This window comes from Oryctolagus cuniculus, chromosome 2, assembly GCF_051225735.1.
Source record: "Oryctolagus cuniculus isolate XC-2025 breed Fujian yellow rabbit chromosome 2, ASM5122573v1, whole genome shotgun sequence".
NCBI classification, from domain to species: domain Eukaryota; kingdom Metazoa; phylum Chordata; class Mammalia; order Lagomorpha; family Leporidae; genus Oryctolagus; species Oryctolagus cuniculus.
In genome coordinates this window covers 138350188-138368451 of record NC_142868.1, presented here as the reverse complement: position 1 = coordinate 138368451, position 18264 = coordinate 138350188, and the positions used below count along the sequence as shown (strand labels likewise).

General features: G+C 44.5%; 1 protein-coding gene across 15 annotated transcripts in view; it reads right to left on the bottom strand.

Annotated features, from left to right (window-relative positions):
- AAK1 (AP2 associated kinase 1) overlaps positions 1-18264 on the bottom strand; it is a 185675-nt gene that overhangs the window by 34622 nt on the left and 132789 nt on the right. For 12 of the 15 annotated variants that reach the window (XM_017340696.4, XM_070068960.2, XM_089326339.1 and 9 more), the window contains exons 13-16: positions 16998-17276; positions 8677-8906; positions 7236-7393; positions 5195-5299 (exon numbers count right to left, since the gene is read on the bottom strand). In XM_017340696.4, the coding sequence (XP_017196185.3) occupies positions 5195-5299; positions 7236-7393; positions 8677-8906; positions 16998-17276 (772 nt within the window). The remainder of the gene's footprint in view (positions 1-5194; positions 5300-7235; positions 7394-8676; positions 8907-16997; positions 17277-18264) is intronic. The other 3 variants (XM_070068961.2, XM_089326340.1, XM_089326341.1) reach the window with 1 other exon arrangement.

Sequence of the window (18264 nt, the reverse complement as noted above, 5' to 3'; positions counted from 1 at the left end):
CTGCCTTTTAGAACATCAGAGCTTGAAGAGATCTTAGAATTTTCTAGCATAATTTTTTTTATTTCCAGAAAAGAATATGAGGTTAGCCAAAATTTAAGAGAATGAGTTAAACCATTAAGAGAGCAGCCAGAGACCCATTGGCAGAGCTGGAATAAGAGCCAGGTCTCTTGGTTTCTACTTGAATCATTCTTTACCCTGCATGCGAGTACACAGCTTGTTCAAAAATCTCATTTTTCCTGTTATGAAGTGCCTAACTTCAAACAATCCTAGAATCTCACAAGAAACTGCTGTACAGACCCCTATAAACCCTTCAATTTAGCCTCCCCAGCTCTAGTGTGCCATCAGACACTGGTGGGACAGCCTTACCTCAGCTATTCCACTTTCACCAGTTCTGACATGTACTCATTTGTGTGGGGGTTTGTATAATTTTTTCCCCACTTAGTGCCTGTGTCACCCACCCTGACTCCATCATCACTGCCAGACAGCCATGCAGGTAGAAGAACCCCACTCACCCCTTTGTCTCCTTCCATATCTCTCACATGGCTCTGGACATCTCTAACTTTCTCAATGCCTCTTCCTCAAACTCTGGTACAGGGCTGAGTTTGGAAGTCCAGAGGCCCAGTACCCCTCTACTAACCCTCTTGGCCTAGATCATCAGATGTGGGACATTTCTCTTCACCTCTCTAAGCCTCGGCAGAAATGGGCTTACAAAGGAATGAAAGTGCTGGGCACACATGGGTATTACTGGTAGCATCTCTATGGGCACTTGGCTCATATCTCTTTCCTCCCTGTCTCTTGCTCTGTCTTCAGCTTTGCTTCTGGAATAAGGAGGGTCTTCTTGGGTCTGTGAGGCAGCTTGGAAGAGATGGCAAATTTCTCACCCCACCCTATTCTCCCCAACTTCATGTCTCTCCTGGCTAGCAGACTGACTTGAGCTCTTTCTCCCCAGCTTACTCCTACTGGGTACCCCAGTTCCCCTGCATGCTCATCCCCGAGTATCACGCATTCCTTGGACAGCCACTGCTGCTGTCCTGAGTGCCATCTGCTCGGGGCCAGTAAGATGCAGTTTGAGAGGCAGGACAATGTGAAAGGTAAAGGCAGACTGACTCCCACTCCCCAGAACCAGGCTGCCTTCCTTGCACCCAGGCTTCATAGACACTCAGTGTCCTTCTCCACCTGAGAGGCCCCTGAAATACAGGAACCCAGCACTGCACACCCAAACACAGAATAGGAGTGGCACATATGGTACCTAGCCTTCCTCAGGCATACAGGATCCCCTCACTCTAGCTCAACCAGATGTACAGTAAGCAGCAGGTAGCAGGGACAGACCAGGGTGTTGAAGTCTAGATGTGGTGGAAGGCAAGAGGGAGGTGCAGTGGTGTCCCAATGGCGGGCAGTCTACTGGTCTCACTTGGACAACCCAGCACAGGGAAGAGTGCAAGGGCTCAAGAGGTGCTGCAAGGCTATTTAAAGATAGCAGATAGCCTTCCTTGACTTCCACAGCCATGCTCTACCCAATGGCCAGTTAGTCCCAGTATTCCAACAGTTGCTATCAGATTCCATTTGGTGATGGGGACACTGGACTCATGGACTGTGGGTACCTACCCCTCCCAGGCCTACCCATGAAGCAAGGAGGGAGAAGCTCACCCCAATATCCTACTACTACCACTCCATTTCCCTCCCTTGGACTCCCCACATCTCTAAGGATCCTGACTTCCTATTCTCTAATGCCCAACTGCCCCTCAGACTCTCAACCTCCCTCTTGCACCCCCAACACTCCTCACTGAAGCCATTAAGTTCCTCTAGAAGCCCTTTTCCCCATTTCTAAACTATGCCCTCTTAGGATCCTTAATTCCTATTAGAGCATTTACTTCCCTTCTGCCAACCTGGAGATAGGATTCTTAGCCATTTGTTCTATGAATAGATTGGTACAGCACCACAGTCTCACATAGCACTGCTCCATCAAGGGAAAGAATTACCTCACCCCACCCCTTCACAGTCCCACCCACCCTTACGCCTATCCTGCAAAACCACTAAGGTACTCTCAAGCTATAATTCTAAGAGTGGGCTTTTAATGAGATTTCTTTAAAGATAAAGAAAAGCATGAAACCACTGTTCCTAGGTCTCTGGTCTTAAATGGAGATACAATGAAACATTTGAAAGAAAAAAGCAAATTACACAATTGCATATACACATCACATTTGAAAAAAGTACACTTGAGTGTTTCATGTAATAAAACTCTAGGTATAAGGGCCGGCACCTGCAACATCAGCATCTTGTATGGACATCCTATATGTTCCATTTCTGATCCAGCTCCCTGCTAATGGCCTGAGAAAGCAGCATAAGATGGCCCAAGTCCTTGGGCCCCTCCACCCACATTGGAGACCCAGATGAAGCTCCTGGCTTCGGCCTGGCCCAACCCAGGCTCTTGTGACTGATTAGGGAGGGAACCAGCAGATGGAAGATCTCTATCTCTTTGTAACTCTGTCTTTCAAATAAATAAATCTTTTTTTCTTAAAAGATTTATTTATTTATTTGAAAGAGTTACAGAGAGAGGAGAGGCATAGAGAGAGAGAGAGGTCTTCCATCTGCTGGTTCACTCCCCAATTGGCCGCAATGGCCAGAGCTGTGCCGATCCGAAGCCAGGAGCCAGGAGCTTCCTTTGGGTCTCCCACGTGGGTGCAGGGGCCCAAGGACTTGGGCCATCTTCCACTGCCTTCCCAGGCCACAGAAGAGAGCTGGATCAGAAGAGGAGCAGCCGGGACTACAACCAGCACCCATATGGGATGCCAGCACCTCAGGCCAGGGTGTTAACCTACTGCGCCACAGCGCCGGCCCCAAATAAATAAATCTTTTAAAAAAATAAAATGTCAGCAAATGATTTTCTTTCAGAATGGAGTGATGAATTTGTTTTTCTTGCTGCTTTGGGCTTTTAATCATTTTCCCACATTTTTACAAACTAACATGTGCTCACATAAGTTATCAGTGAGACAATACCATAAAAAGGGAGGCACAGTGTTAAGTTTTAGGCATTTGTCTTTTCCTCCTCCAACGTATAGACTCCCTTCATTATCCCATACTTTACAAAAGGAGGGCAAAGGAGTTTCTAAGATCTAGGTATAATTTTCTTCCATTTATAAAGAATGAAGGTGTCACAGTAAAGAACTGTTCATACCACAAAGAAGAAAGAAGGGGAAATACCACTGTTCATATAAAAATGCTGGATAAAATGAGGAAGACAACAAGACACTGTGTAACATTTGTACTGCTGTGTTTGACATCACTGATTTACAACACTCCTTAGGCATGGGTGCAGTTACAGCCCTGAGCTGGACTGCCTATGTACAAATCTTCATCCCGTCATTCCCCAGCCGTGACCTTGAGCAGGTGGCTCTTATGGGGAACACTGGGGACAGTGCACAAAAAAATCACTTACTCACTGGGCTTAGCACATACCATGTGTTTGATACCTGTTTGCTGTTACAGGTATGTATTTGTGGCTCTTTATATATTTGTGGTTATACCTTTAAGATCCTTAAAAATATATACTGCCATTTGTGGCCTTCAAAGTAAAGGGGAGGAAAAGGCAAAAACAACAAAACAAATTACTTTAAAAAAAAAAAAGAGCTCACATAGACAAACAGTTAAACATAAACATAATTATGTGTGACAAATGAGAACTGGGTGTTAAAACCTGGTGGCAGGGCAGTGGTGGATGGAAAGTGATCGCAGTCCTCTGTGGTTAATGTAGTAAATCCAAATTCCTATCCTCTGGCCAAAAGCAACCCTTCTCATCATTCAACTAACCTGTGTTGGACCAAACATTGTGCTACATGCTGGGATGCAGCAGCAAAGGTGACTTTCCCAGAACTCATTCTATGACCTTCTCTCCAGAAACCAGATCCCACCCAGGACCATGGCTGGTCATCATTGTGATATTCTACGTCAAGGACAATGGTCCACGGTTTATACATTTGGTCAACCGTGTGGCACATCTAATTTCAAGCACCATGAACTCATCTTGGAATATTTGTAAACCCCTGATCAAAATATAAAAAAAGTAAAATTTACATGGACCAGACAACAAAGCTGAAAGAAAAATAACGCACAAAAACATTTTAAATACTTAATAGTAAATAATTTCAAAATAAAAACAAAGAGAACATCACACAAACACATATGGGATAAAGTTAAAGCTCCATAAAATCTCATTTGTTTCTTACTGGGAAATACACAAAAGTGCTGGCTGCTCTACCTCAGATTCAGCTCCCTGCCAATGACTGGGAAAGCAGCAGAAGACGGTCCAAGTCTTTGGGCCCCTACCACTCATGTTGGAGACCTGGATAAAGCTCATGGCTTTGGCATGGCCCAGCTCTGGGCACTGCTGCCATGTGGGGGGTGACCCAGCACATGGAAGATACCTCTCTCTCCTCCTCTCCCTCCCTCTCCCTCCCTCTCCCTCTTCCCTTCTTCTCTGTTAACTCTGCCTTTCAAATAAATCTTTAAAAAAATTTACAAAAAAAGACTATAAAGATGTACATCAGAGTCTGAAGCTGAGACTTAAAATTGTATAAAATTGTGGTCCCCTGTATTTTGGTAAGGAGATTATAACTTTCTTCAGATTCCCAAAAATATCTGTGACCCTCAAAAGGTTAAATGTCATTAGGAGACATCAGGATGGTATCTGTGTGGTACGTCTTAGTGAGACATGAGAAGTCTGAACATTCTTTTCTCTATACTACTAACTTTTATACATTGCCTCTCCCCAAAGTTGCATGCACGCATGCGTATACCCACCCACACTACACACACACACAAACACTGCTTGGCAGAGTATCAGATACAGGACAGAACATCTAATTCTTAGAACTCATCAAATCATCCCAAAGAATCTAAGCAACTACAAGAGATGAACAAAGTGCTGCTCCTCAAACTTGAAGTATTTGCTTAAGACATGTCTGCAGTTAGGAGAGAACAAGTGTGTCCTCATGGGGCTGCCATGCTGTCACTTCAACTCCAGGTGATTTCAGATCTTCCACAATGCCTTTCTGATTGAAGAACGGTTGAATAAAGGAGCATGTAAGTTACTGCCAGGATCTGGGGTGTGTTACCTGTACCTAGAGCTATCTGTGGAGGGAAAGCAGTGTGATGGCAGCAACAGTGAGTCTTAGTTTTAAGTGTTTGCCATACTAACCGGTTCCTGCAGAAAATGGTGGAGTGGCAAAAGCATCGCCTTGAGCTGACTGAAAACCTGGGAGCAAACTCTCGGCTGAGCCTCCGAGCTTCTCAGGATGTTTGCCTGCAAAGACAGAACATTGCTCAACTCATTCCTGCAGAACCCTGGGAGACTGCAGCTGGAAGGGCCGGGGCGGGGAGAGGCTGGGTAATGGGCGCCAAAACAGTTGGGTAGAGGGAAAATGTCCCGTCCTCCACAGCACTGAGCCACTGCAGCTAACAATAACCTGTTTTGTATGTTATGAAGAACTAGAAGAGCTTGAAAGCTCCTAACAAAGAAATAGAGACAAAAATGCTAACTACTGGGATTTGATCAGTATATACTTGAAATGTCACATTATACCCCACAAATATGTATATTATATCTTAATCAAATATATATATATATATGTGTGTATATATATATATATAAATATGGCCCTTGTGCAATATTAAATAGTAACAGGATGGAGGGGAAGGGTACCCTCTAGCCAAACTTCTAGACTTGACTCTTTTTACTGCATTACGGCAACACCTCTGCTATTCAAAGGTCCTTGTTCAGTCACAGCAGTAACTGAGAGAACAGCTGAGAAAAGGGAAGAGATTACTAATAATCAAGAGACAGCACATCAGTTCTCCAAAATGAAAAGAGTTCTGGAGATTGGTTACACAACAGTGTGAAAACACTTAACCTACTGAACTGTGCACTTAAAAATGAGTAAGATGGTAAATTTTATGGTCTTTTTATTAAAGTTTAAAAATGTTTAATAAATAAATAAAAATAACTGAAAAGAGAAAGCACAGAACTAAAGCCCCACAGCTCAAGCACATTACTCAGGGCACAATGCCTCCTGCCCTCACTTGGAATCTACTTGTTTTTATGTCATTCTAATGAGGTTCATGGCCTGGTTTCCCTGTGGGAAGCAGTATGGGTAGCAAATGAGAAGAGGGACTTGTGAAGGATGGCAGAGTAAGAGGCTACAAAGGACAGGCACAATGAAGTCACTTTATGTGTAAGCTGACAGCAGAACATAAACAAGGGAGACAGGAAATTAGTAAAAATAAACAGGGGAAAACAGAACTTGGGAGACCGATTAATCAGATGCAAAATCACTATAGCTTAACAGTCCATGACAATATTTCTGTTTATATACAGAACATAATGGGCACACAGAGTTGTCAAAGAAAGTTAAATCCCATGCCCTTCTTCTGTTTAAAAAGGCAGGAAAGTAATATTGATTCTTAAAACATTTCCATAAAATGCCAACTGAAGCCGAAATGTTTGGTCAACAATTGATATTATTCACTTGGTTCTGATCATTCTTTCACCCTGCACTCTTATCCACACTGTGGTATTCTTTGTGAACTGCATTTTAAAGAATTTTCCCAGGGCATACCAGTTTTCTAAAGAGTGTGTGTGTGTGTGCGCGTGTGTGTCTGTGTGTATATGCATGTATGCATGTCTGTGTATGGGCATGCATATGCGTGTGTGACAGTGTCCTGCTTTCCTAGACTGTGAGTTTTCTGGGTAGAATTGTGTCTTTTTTTTTACGCAATCTCTTATATAGTGAGTCAACCGCCATTTGGAACTCAGATCACAGTGAGAGATTCTGCATTCAAGTGATGACCCACTCACATGTTCAAGCAGTTACCACGTCCTAGAACAAGCCCACCTATACGGAGGGAGCCACCCTCCTCCTCCAAGAAGTGACCCTGCTCCAAATGATCAACTTGATCTATACCACTGAATGTTTTCTAGAACTTTTTCCCCTAATGTTCCCATTCTCCTTGCTAAGACCCATATAGGTCAGGATTTCTTGCACATGGAAGGCCTCCATGCTGTAGTAAAAATAAAGATGGATTTGCAGGCATGCTTTGAAACTGAGCCTTTGAGGACATGGCCCAAGTTTTTGTGTTCACATGCACACTCCTTTAGGGTTAAGATTCACTCTGGCTCCTCGTGATGTCTCAGCACAGAGATGTCATAACCAAGGATCACAAAAAGGGCACTACTCACTCACCTTCCCCCAGCTTGGCAAAGTCCTTGTTTAGCAGTTCTTCAGCTGTAAGTTTGGAGAAATTGTCATCATCAAAGGGATTCCACGTAGAACCTTCTGCGGGATTATAAACGTTTTGTTGGGAGGTCCGAGGAGAGCCTGATGGAGTGGTGGTTGCAGACCTACACAGGTTCCCACCCCCATGAAATAGACAGACAAATAAAAGTTTAACAAAACTTTGTTTAAGGGTCAAATTCTTTTCTGAGTCACACCATCCTTTTCTACAGTGTTTTCCTAAAAGGCCTTTCTGCAGCAATGGAGAACTTTCCATAGACACACTCACTTTGTGAACCAAACGCCTCCTTTCCTTCATAACTAACTACCTCCTACAACTTCTTTAATCTCTTGCTTAGTTGGTTCACCCCCCCAAATGGCCGATACGGCCAGCGCACTGCACCGATCCGAAGCCAGGAGCCAGGTGCTTCCTCCTGGTCTCCCATGCAGGTGCAGGGCCCAAGGACTTGGGCCATCCTTCACAGCCTTCCCGGGCCACAGCAGAGAGCTGGACTGGAAGAGGAGCAACCAGGACAGAATCCGGCGCCCCAACCAGGACTAGAACCTGGGGTGCCGGCGCCGCAGGCAGAGGATTAGCCTAGTGAGCAGCGGCACTGGCCAGTTTTCAGTCTTATCTGGAAGTCCTTTCAGTTCAGGATCACAAAGCAGCCTGCCCTTGGGCTTGAGCTCCCTGTGGTGACCACCATAATATATACAACCACTGACCCTCGGTGGAGCTGTCTTCTACCTTTCAGGATCTAACATGCACAGAATTAGAACCATCAACACAATCAAATAGAAATAGATAAAGTCACTGCTATTTTGTGCTTCTGGAAGGGAGGGGAGGGGAAGAGAAAGAAGGGGGAAAGGAGGGGAGGGGAGGGGAGGAGAGGCAAGGGAAGGAGAGGGAAGGGAAGGGATGGGAAGTGAGGAAGGCAGGAAGAAAGAAAGAGGAAGGAAGGGAGGGAGGGAGGGAGGGAAGGAAAATGCTCTCTAGAACATGGAATGAAAGACAGAGGGGAGGGGGGAGGGGAGGGAGGAGAAGGGAAGGGAGGGAAGGGAAGAGAAGAAGAAAGGAAGAAAGGAAGGAAGGAAGAAAGGAAGGAAGGAAGAAAGGAAGAAAAAAGGAAGGGAGGGAGAGAGGAAAGGAGGAAGGGAGGGAGGGAGGGAAGGGAAATGTTCTCTAGAACTTGGAATGAAAGACAAAATGGAAACAGTGGGCTGAAGAGGAAATTATTTCTAAAGACCAGCACAGTACATGTTCTACAGGCAAATTCAAGTTTTCTTATTAAACATGGCCATACGATATAAACATCTACACAATCTACATACTAATGCAAAGAATCACACAGTAACAGCCAAGGGCAGGCCTTGCCCACAAAAGCAAGAACAAAGAGGAAGCACCACATACTTGGACTTATTGAGACTGGCCTCCGCTGCAGCTGCTTGGAGCAGCTGGGTTGATTTGCTGGCAGGGACCCCAAAGACCGCACTGTGGGTTACATCACTGAGAATCCGCCTGTGCCCAGCACGCTGGGTTTTGGGGGATGATGGAGGAGTGAGAGATCCAAGTTTCTGCCCCTGGATAGCAGGAGGTGGGGTTGTCTGAACTTTTGGTTGTTGTCTTACTGGGGCTTGAATCTGCAAAGAAGAGAGATAGAAAGTGTTTCATGGGAGGGGGTAGGAAACGGGAAAACAAATAGATAAGAATAACTAAAAAATGCCACATGAGAGCTGACGTGGGACTCAAATGACTCAGCTCATCAATAACACCCAGGAAGAATAAACTATGCTTTGACAGTCTGAGCTGCAACTGTGAGCTGATTGTAACACAGCATCTGCCTGGTATTTACACATAAATTTCAATCCTCATTAGCAATTATATACAGAGCATCCATATGCAATTCAGCACAGAGCTTAAGCTACTCCTACTTCTGAAGACCTAGGATGCATCTTATATGACCACTTTCTGGTGCTGGCATTGTAGTGTAGCAGGTAAAGCTGCCACCTGCAACACTGGTAACCCGTAGAGGTCGCCAGTTTATGTCCCAGCTGCTCCACTTTCAATCCAGCTCCCTGCTAATTGCCTCAGAGAGCAGAGGAAGATGGCCCTTGTGCTTGGGCTTCTGCACCCATGTGGCAGACCTGGAAGAAGTTCCTGGATCTTGGCTTCCACCTGGCCCAGCGCTGGCCATTGTGGCCATCTGCAAAGTGAATCAGTGGATGGAAGATCTCTCTCTGTAACCACTTTCTTCTTCAGGGGGTCACTTAGAAACTTGTTCAGAATTCCAAAGAGTGGGCAGCAGTAGATTCTAATACTGCAGTTAGAAGCTGATGAACACCTGCAGCTTACATGCATTAAAGTTGAATGGTTTGGGTGAGAATTGTGGCACAGCTTATTAAGCCAGAATCCTATATGAGTACTGACTTACATACCAACTACTTCACTTCCGATTCAGCTCCCTTCTAATAAACCTGGGAAAGCAGCAGTATTGGACTCCTGCCACCCACATGGGAGACTTGAATGAAGTTCAGCCTGGCCTGGCCCAGTCTTGGTTGCTCCTGCCATTTGGAGAGTGAACAAGTAAATGGAAGCTCACTCGCTCTCGCTCTCTCTCTCTCACTGTGCCTTTCAAACAATTAAATCTTTAAAAAAAAAAAAAAAAAACCTGAAGGTTTCCACTAAGAGAGCCCTACCTCTAATAGCTGAGGCTCGTCAGGAATCAGAATTATACTGTGATTAATAAATGGTAATACTGTTTTTGGTTTTGGTAAGGCACTTTACTTCATTTTTGGGATGGATCCACAAGATCATTTCCTTGACAAGCCCTGAGAAATGTAAGGCATTGGGATGGAGGGATTAAGTTATTCCAGCCTTCACTTTGGAAATGGCTTTGGGGAATAGACAGAGAATTCCAGGGGACTTCAAAAAGGTTTGTGGAAAATGAAATTAGAAGATACATTTAGGGGCAGGTATATGGCATAGTCGTTAAGATGCCTACATCCCATATCAGACCATATCAGAGTACCTGGGTTCAAGTTCTGGCACCACTCCTGATACTAGTTTTGTGCCGGTGTCGTGGTGCAACACGTAAGCCAACACCTGTGATGCTGGCATCCCATATCAGAGCACCAGTTCCAGTCTCAGCCGCTCTGCTACCTGTCTAGCTCCCAAATAATGACACTGGGAAAGCAGTGGAAGATACCTTAGGTACTTGGGTGCCTGCCACTTACATGGGAGACCTGGATGGAGTTTCAGACTCCTGGCTTCAGCCTGCCCCAGCCCTAGCTATTGCAGCATTTGGGGAATGAACCAGTAGATGGAAGATCTCTTTCTCTGTCTCTCCCTCTCTGTTATTTTTTCAAATAAATTTTTAAAAAATCTTAAAAAATGCTTTTGAAATTCACGTATATGAAGGGTCACCAAAAAGTTCATAAAAATACATAATGGATTTCAAAAATTTTTTGCACCAGTATGAAATTTTAATTCTACTTTCCACAGTTTTTGAAGTACTTTTGTGTTTTAAGGGGAAAATAATGATTATGATGATGATTGAGCTGGTAGCACAAGGACTTGAGATGTGGACCACTGTCAGAACACAGCAAACTGCCATCACAGAACATTGAACAGGTGGGGACATCCTCATGACCACATGAGTGGTCCTTACATGCTATCACCTGTATCAGGAAAAATGAAGGGACTGGCAATGTGGCATATTGGGTAAAGTCGCCGCCTGTAGTGCCTGCATCCCCTATGGATGCCGGTTTGAGTCCTGGCTGCCCCTCTTCCGATCCAGCTCTCTGCAATGGCCTAGGAAATCAGTTGTAGAAGATGGCCCAAGTCCTTGGGCCCCTGCACCTGCTTAGGAGACCCAGAAGAAGCTCCTGGCTCCTGGCTTTGGATTGGCGCAGCTCCAGCCATTGAGGCCAATTGGGAAGTGAACCAGCGGATGGAAGACTTTTCTCTCTCTCTGCCTCTCCTTCCCTCTGTATAACTCTGACTTTCAAATTAATTAATAAATATTTTTTTAAAAAAGAAAAATGCATAAAATGTTAAAAGAGGGGGTGGGTGTTTAGCCTGGTGGTTAAGACACCTGCATGTCACATCAGAAAACCTGGGTTCAACTCCCAGCTCTAGGGGCCCACACTATGGTACAGTATGTTAAGCCTCTGCCTGCAGTGCTGGCATCCCATATGCTGGTTTGTGTTCTGGCTGCTCCACTTCCAAATCCAGCTCCCTGCTATGGCCTGGGAAAGCAGTGGAAGATGGACCAAGTGCTTGGACCCTGCACATACATGGGAGACCCAGAAGAAGCTCCTGGCTCCTGGCTTCAGTTCAGCCCAGCTCCAGCCATTGGGGCTATTTGGAGAGTGAACCAGCGGATGGACGATCTCTCCATCTTTTCTCTCTCTCTTTCTCTCTGTAATCTGCCTTTCAAATAAATACATCTTTAAACAAAACAAAAAGACCTCCTAGCTCTGGATCTTGAGTCCAGCTTCCTGTTAATGTAGACCTCGGGAGGCAGTGGTGATGGCTCAATAACTGAGTTCCCACCACCCGTATGGGAGGCCTGGATTGAGTTCCTGACTCTTAGCAACTGCAGACATTTGGGTAGTGAACCAATGAATGGGACTCTCTTTCTCTACCTCTCAAAAAAAGTCTCCAGTCTCATCCTTAAAAAAAAAAGAAAAAAAAAGTTAAGAAAGCCACCTAACTCCATTTCTTATTTCTAACAGTCTAGAGATAAAATTATTTAGGATATGAAATACACCAGGGATTCAACTATCCCTCCCTGCAGTCAGATGAGAGTTCCCCCTCCACGCACTGCAGCTCAGCTCCCACAGTCTGCCAATCTGGGCCTGAGAGAATTTAGGGAAACCAGAATATCCAGCTACTGGGGGCTAGAAGCTTGTAACTTGGGATATTGACTGTTCCTATATTGTTCTGGAGACTTGCAACATTTACTGAGGCAGACTATGTACATGTATCAGTATACTAACCACTTCACCAACAGGCTGGATGATACATTATAAGGCACAAGAATCAGTCATGCATTGTAATGCATTGGCTTGCTAAAGGAGAAGCAGAGCACTCTGAAGAAAACCAGTGCTCCAGCTCCCTAAGTTCCCACAAGGGTCCAGAGCTGCCCTGCCACTGCCTGCTGAACAGCAGCTCACACAGGCCAGAGGGCTGTGAGCACAGAAATGGGCTGGCTTATTTCATATTTCTTTTTTTTTTTTTTTTTGACAGGCAGAGTGGACAGTGAGAGAGAGAGACAGAGAGAAAGGTCTTCCTTTGCCGTTGGTTCACCCTCCAATGGCCGCCAGAGCCGGCGTGCCACACTTGATCCGAAGGCAGGAGCCAGGTGCTTCTCCTGGTCTCCCATGGGGTGCAGGACCCAAGGACTTGGGCCATCCTCCACTGCCTTCCTGGGCCACAGCAGAGAGCTGACCTGGAAGAGGGGCAACCGGGACAGAATCCGGCGCCCTGACCGGGACTAGAACCCGGTGTGCCGGCGCCGCAAGGCAGAGGATTAGCCTAGTGAGCTGCGGCGCCGGCCTATTTCATATTTCATTACTCTGAAAATGGTACTTAAGCATTGATCCCCTTAGCTTTTGAAGAGTCCACACTATCTGGAGCACATTTTCCCTCCTGCCTATTCTATGCAGCACACTGAAGTAGAGATGCCTCCAACCTTATGCTATAAAAGCAGTGTGCTGGTGCCGGCATTGTGGCATAGGAGGTTAAGCCACCACCTGTGATGCCAGCATCCCATATAGGTGCCAGTTCAAGTCCTGGCTGCTCCACTTTTGATCCAGCTCTCTGATAATGTGCCTGGGAAAGCAGCAGAAGATGGCCCAAGTCCTTGGGCCCCTGCCTCCATGTGGGAGACCTGAAAGAAACTCCTCGCTCCTGCCTTCAGCCTGGCCCAGTCCTGGCTGTTGCAGCCATCTAGGGAGTGAACCAGAGGATGGAAGATCTGTCTCTCTGTCTCTTTGTCTCTCCCTCCCCCTCTCTGTAACTCTGCCTTTCAAATAAAAAAATAAATCTTTAAAAAAAAAGAAAGGAAAGAGTAGGTTTGGATAGAAAGCTTCTGAACTTGGCTTTTGACAGGCTGTGTGTATAATAATACAAAAAATAAACAATACAAGCTGTGTGCTGCAGGTTAAGCACTCCTAATTTGAAAACCTGAAATCCTTCAAAATCCAAAATTTTTTGAATGCCAACAAGAGATCACAAGTAAAAATTCTGTACTTGACCTCATGTGACATGACACAGTCAAGATATGGTCACACTAAAAATACTATATAAAATTACTTTCAGACTGTGTGTAAAATGAAACAAAGGAATGTTCTGTTTAGATGTAGAACCCCTCCCTAAGATGTCTCATTATGTATGCTTAAGATATTTCAAAAATTGAAAAATCTGGGCAGGTGTTGTGACTCAGTCGGTTCACTGGGGGCAATCACATCCCACGTCAGAGCGCTGGTTGTCATCCTAGCTGCTCCACTTCCTGCTGACGTGCCCGGGAAGCAGCAGATGATGCTCCTGACACACAAATGGAGACCCAGATGGAGTTCCTGGCTCCTGGCTTCTGCTTGGCTCAGCCCCAGAAGTGTGGCCATTAGGAGAGTGAACCAGAGATGGAATATTTCTGTTTTTCCCTCTCTCTCCTTTCAGATAAATAAATAAACAAATAATTTTTAAAAATTGAAAAAATCCAGAACACTTCTGGTCCCAAGTATTTCAGATAAGGGATACTGACCTTGTTATGCAAAGCAGCTCCAATCTATTCAGCTACTACTCACAACAACCCCATGAGGCAGAAAATTTTATCTCCACTTAGAATCAAGAAATGTTCGAGCAGGCATTTGTCAGAGAGGTTAAGATGCCTCGTAGGTTGCTCACATCCTGTATCAGCGGTCCTGGGTTGGAGTATCAACTCTGCTTCTGAATCCAGCTTCCTGTTAATGAGCACCCTGGGAAGCAGCAGGTGATGATTCAAGAACCTGGGTCCCTTCCCCACAAGTGGGAGATCCGGTTTGGGTACCTGGCTGCTGGCTACTACCTTGCCCAGCCCCAGCTATTATGAGCATTATGGGGAATGAACCAGCAGATGAAAGCTTTCCCTCTCTGTCTCTCTTTCAAAGAAAACGAAAATAAATAATTTTTAAAGCATCAAAAAAATGTGAGGGTTGAAAGGGGCCTTTAGAGTCACAGATTCTAACTCCCTCACTTTAAAGAAGATGTAAGCACACCCCAGCGAGGCTAAGTGCTCGTGAGAGGCCATGTGCTTCACTGGAAGCAGAATTCATGTCTCCTAACTGTCACTTTGGACTCTTCTGCACAACACTCCCTCCTCCTCCAAAGACAGAACTAGGAAAAGATGGAGGGAAAGGCACACCACAGGAAAAGGACAAAAGGTAGACTCAGACGTCCACCTTGCTGATTATTAAAAGATAAAACCAAAGTATTTTATTATAAAAGAACTACAATCGTATCAAGAGATGAAGAGAGAGGCAGGGATTGTGGCACAGCAGGCTAAGCCATGGCTTGGGATGCCTGCATCTCATATCAGAGTGCTGGTTCAATTCCCTGTTACCCTGCTTCCAATCCAGCTCCCTGCTAATGCTCCAGGGAAGCGGTGGATGATAGTTCAAGTATTTAGTTCCTACCTCCTGGTTTTGTCTGGCCTAGCCCCAGCTGTTGCAGCCATTTGGGGATTGAACATAGTAGATGGAAGATCTCTCTCTGCCACTCTTTTAATAAGTAAATAAATCTTTAAAAAATAAAAAAATAATTCCATTCTACTACTCTAATACAATTATTATCTTTGTGGTGCCTTGTAGTTTAAGTCTCTTTTAAGTACCTGCTTTTTCCATAACTACATAAAAATTCATATTTCATGAGCTTTTTTTTTTTCATAGTATTGCACAGATTTTATAACCATGATTTTTAATCACTTCACAGTTGGGTTCCTGACAACATAGATTGCTTCCTTCTTTTGGGCTAATATTAATAAGACTGCAATAGACATCAAGGTGCAAGGCCATTTTTCTCTTGTGAATTATTATTTAAAATGCCTGCAGGGTCTTCCTCTGTACATTCCCTCACTTGTTGCTCTAAAGAAGCCCTGCCAAGAGTCAGCAAGACATGGATGCTCAAAGCTGGGCCAAAGCAGCATCTGTTCCTTTCTTTCACTGTCTCTTAAATCAACCACCCCATGGCAAAGTACTCAAAGTATTTTTCCACTCAGGAAACACGGAGAAGGTTTATAATTCCCAGGACAATGGATACCTCCATCCAGCTAAGAACTATAGTGAATAGCAGCTGATTGTGCAATCACCCTAGATATGCATTCATTATTATTATCCTTCAACATTGCTTCTTATCCCAGCCCCGCTACTGTCAGTTTGTATGACAGGGGTTTCAAAAAGTTCATGGAAAAATGGAATTGAAAGAACTTGAACGTTTTGAAGCCCCCTCATGGTCTCGGATGATCACTTTCTAGCATGGGCCTCAGCTTCCAATTCCATAAAATGAGGGATCTGAATTGGATTGTAAGTTCCCTTCCAGTTACATCACGTAATCTTTTTTTAAAGTTCTTTTTCCAATACCAAGAAGAGCTTTATCTCTTGTTAAAAATAAAGAGAGTAGCTGTCTGCCACACGCCTGCAGGAAGACTGAGTTGCTGCAGAAATGAAGGTGTAAAGACACTGAACACACACTTAGCTGAGACTTAAAGAAGACAATCTATTTACGGCACTGCTTCCTTTCGGAGGGATGCAGGTTTTCTGGTTTAAGATGGGCGACAAAAATCTATTAGAAATCAATCCTCAGAAAGGTGGTTTCTTACTTTTCCTTCGTTCGTCTAGTAGTTGGACTCTCCCTGGGAATAAGAAAGCAGCTGTGACACTCTATCGGTTGGGTATGAGAAATGCCTTCCTCTATGACTATAAAAAAACTTCATCACTATCACTCATAAAAATGTGAGTACAGAATAAAGGTCACTTACTAAAGGCCAAAGCGTGATGTGCCTGAGTATGCAGACACTGCAGAATTCAGTCGGGAAAGAGGTTCTGATGTCATACTCAGTCAATATGGAAAAGCAGACATGCCCAATTTCTAAACTGACAGGCTGGCCCAAACTAGTGGATACTCAGATGCTCCAGAACCCAAGGGGATAAGGCCATTATAAATGGTTCCAGGAAGCAGGCCCTTGAAGGGTGTTGAATGGTAGACCTGAACGGTGTGGTTCCTAACACTAGCCAAGACAAAGAACAGACACAGCACTGGATGCAGGGTAAAGGTAGAGGCCCACTGAAACTTCTAGAGGCTGGAAAGGGCACAGTAGATCAAACTGTTCCTTGAAGAGGGAAAGGGGATTATTAGCTTGAATCCTATCTACATCCTTGACTGTTCAGCAGTGGCACTGACAATGAACAGCTTTTTCTGCCAGCCTAATTTCACATTGATAAATTAGGATGTCTATCTCATCTGTAACCTAGAATCATTTTTATAAAAGCCTTTACCTTCTACAGAATATCTCACACTGTCTCCTGCATATGTCTAGCAAAGTTCAAGTATTTAAACCACTAGAGTGGGGAAGCAACCCAGCCCAAATTCAGAGGCCCCCTCATGGCTGCTGCCACCTCCTTTCTGCCCCTGTCTTAGCCCTCACTGCATACTCTTCTTCTGCCTTTGTGCTCTGTGCCCTGGCTGAGCCTTACCGCTGGCTCCTGGGCAGGGGATGGCTGTGTGGCTACAGTCGGCTGTGCCTGGGGCTGCTGGATGGCTGCCACGGCGGCCTTTTGCTGCAAGGCAGCCTGCTGAGTCATCAGCTGTTGTTGATGCAGGGCTGTGGCCAGCTGCTGCTGCTGCTGCTGCTGCTGCTGCTGTTGCTGCTGCTGGTAGAAATTCTGTATGAGCTGCTGTTGAGAGCCTCCTTGGGATACCACCGGGAACTGAGCAATGGCTGGTTGCTGGGTTGTTGGATGTACTGCCTGAAACTGAGCAGGACAAAGTGGCAAGAAATGAGGAGGTGACTAACATGCTATTCTGGAATTACATTCACAAAACACGAATACCTCTGTGTGACAGTGACCAGTGCTGAGGCTAAAGGCAAGAAAGGTAGGCCTGCGAGCAATATGGCAGCACTTTACACCGCCAGGCCCTGCCACTGCACTAGGCTAGTCTTCCAAGAGGGCTTCTAGACCTAGCCTGAGCAAAGCTGACTAAATACCATGTGACTTTAGAATCTGGAGTGTCACAGAAGCTAATATATGATTTCCCAGTCACAGGAGCAATCCCTACTTCTTTCTGCAGGGGCAAAGTTAAAGGGTAAGCGAAAAAGCAGATATCAAAAACTAGCTGCCTATCCATAACAACAAATGCTGGAAAAAATCTCAAATGTCTATCAACAGGAGACTGAACAAATGGTGATACACCCTCAAGGATACATTAAATAAAACACTTCTAGCCCAAAAACAGGAACCAGGGCTACCCATACGTATGAGCCAGAGGCCAAAGATTTTTAAAGATTTAACTTTGAAACAATGCCAGTGTTTTACATATTCATAAAACAAAGACAGCTGAAAATTTAAAAGCAATAATTAAAAACAGCACAATGAAACCAATAAACCTGTGTATCAAATTGGTAGCTAAACTCCCCAGAAAATAATACACTAAACTGTCTAAGGGTCAAAGGGACAAAAAATTTTAAACTGTTTTCAGTAATATATTGGTATAGGTATTTTGAAATGACAAGTCAATTAATTAACAATGTTAATGTTGTTAGGAATTAAGATTTTCAGATGAAAAAATAAAACAAAATCCACAAAGTTAAACAAAAATCCTGTAGTTACAAATCTGAACTCATACTGTGTATTCTTTAACAAAACATAACATTTTCTAAATGTCCTGAAAAGGCCTAGAAACAACAACTAACTCATTAATAAGTGAGGATCTCTAGCCTCAAAACTATGGTTTGTAAATATC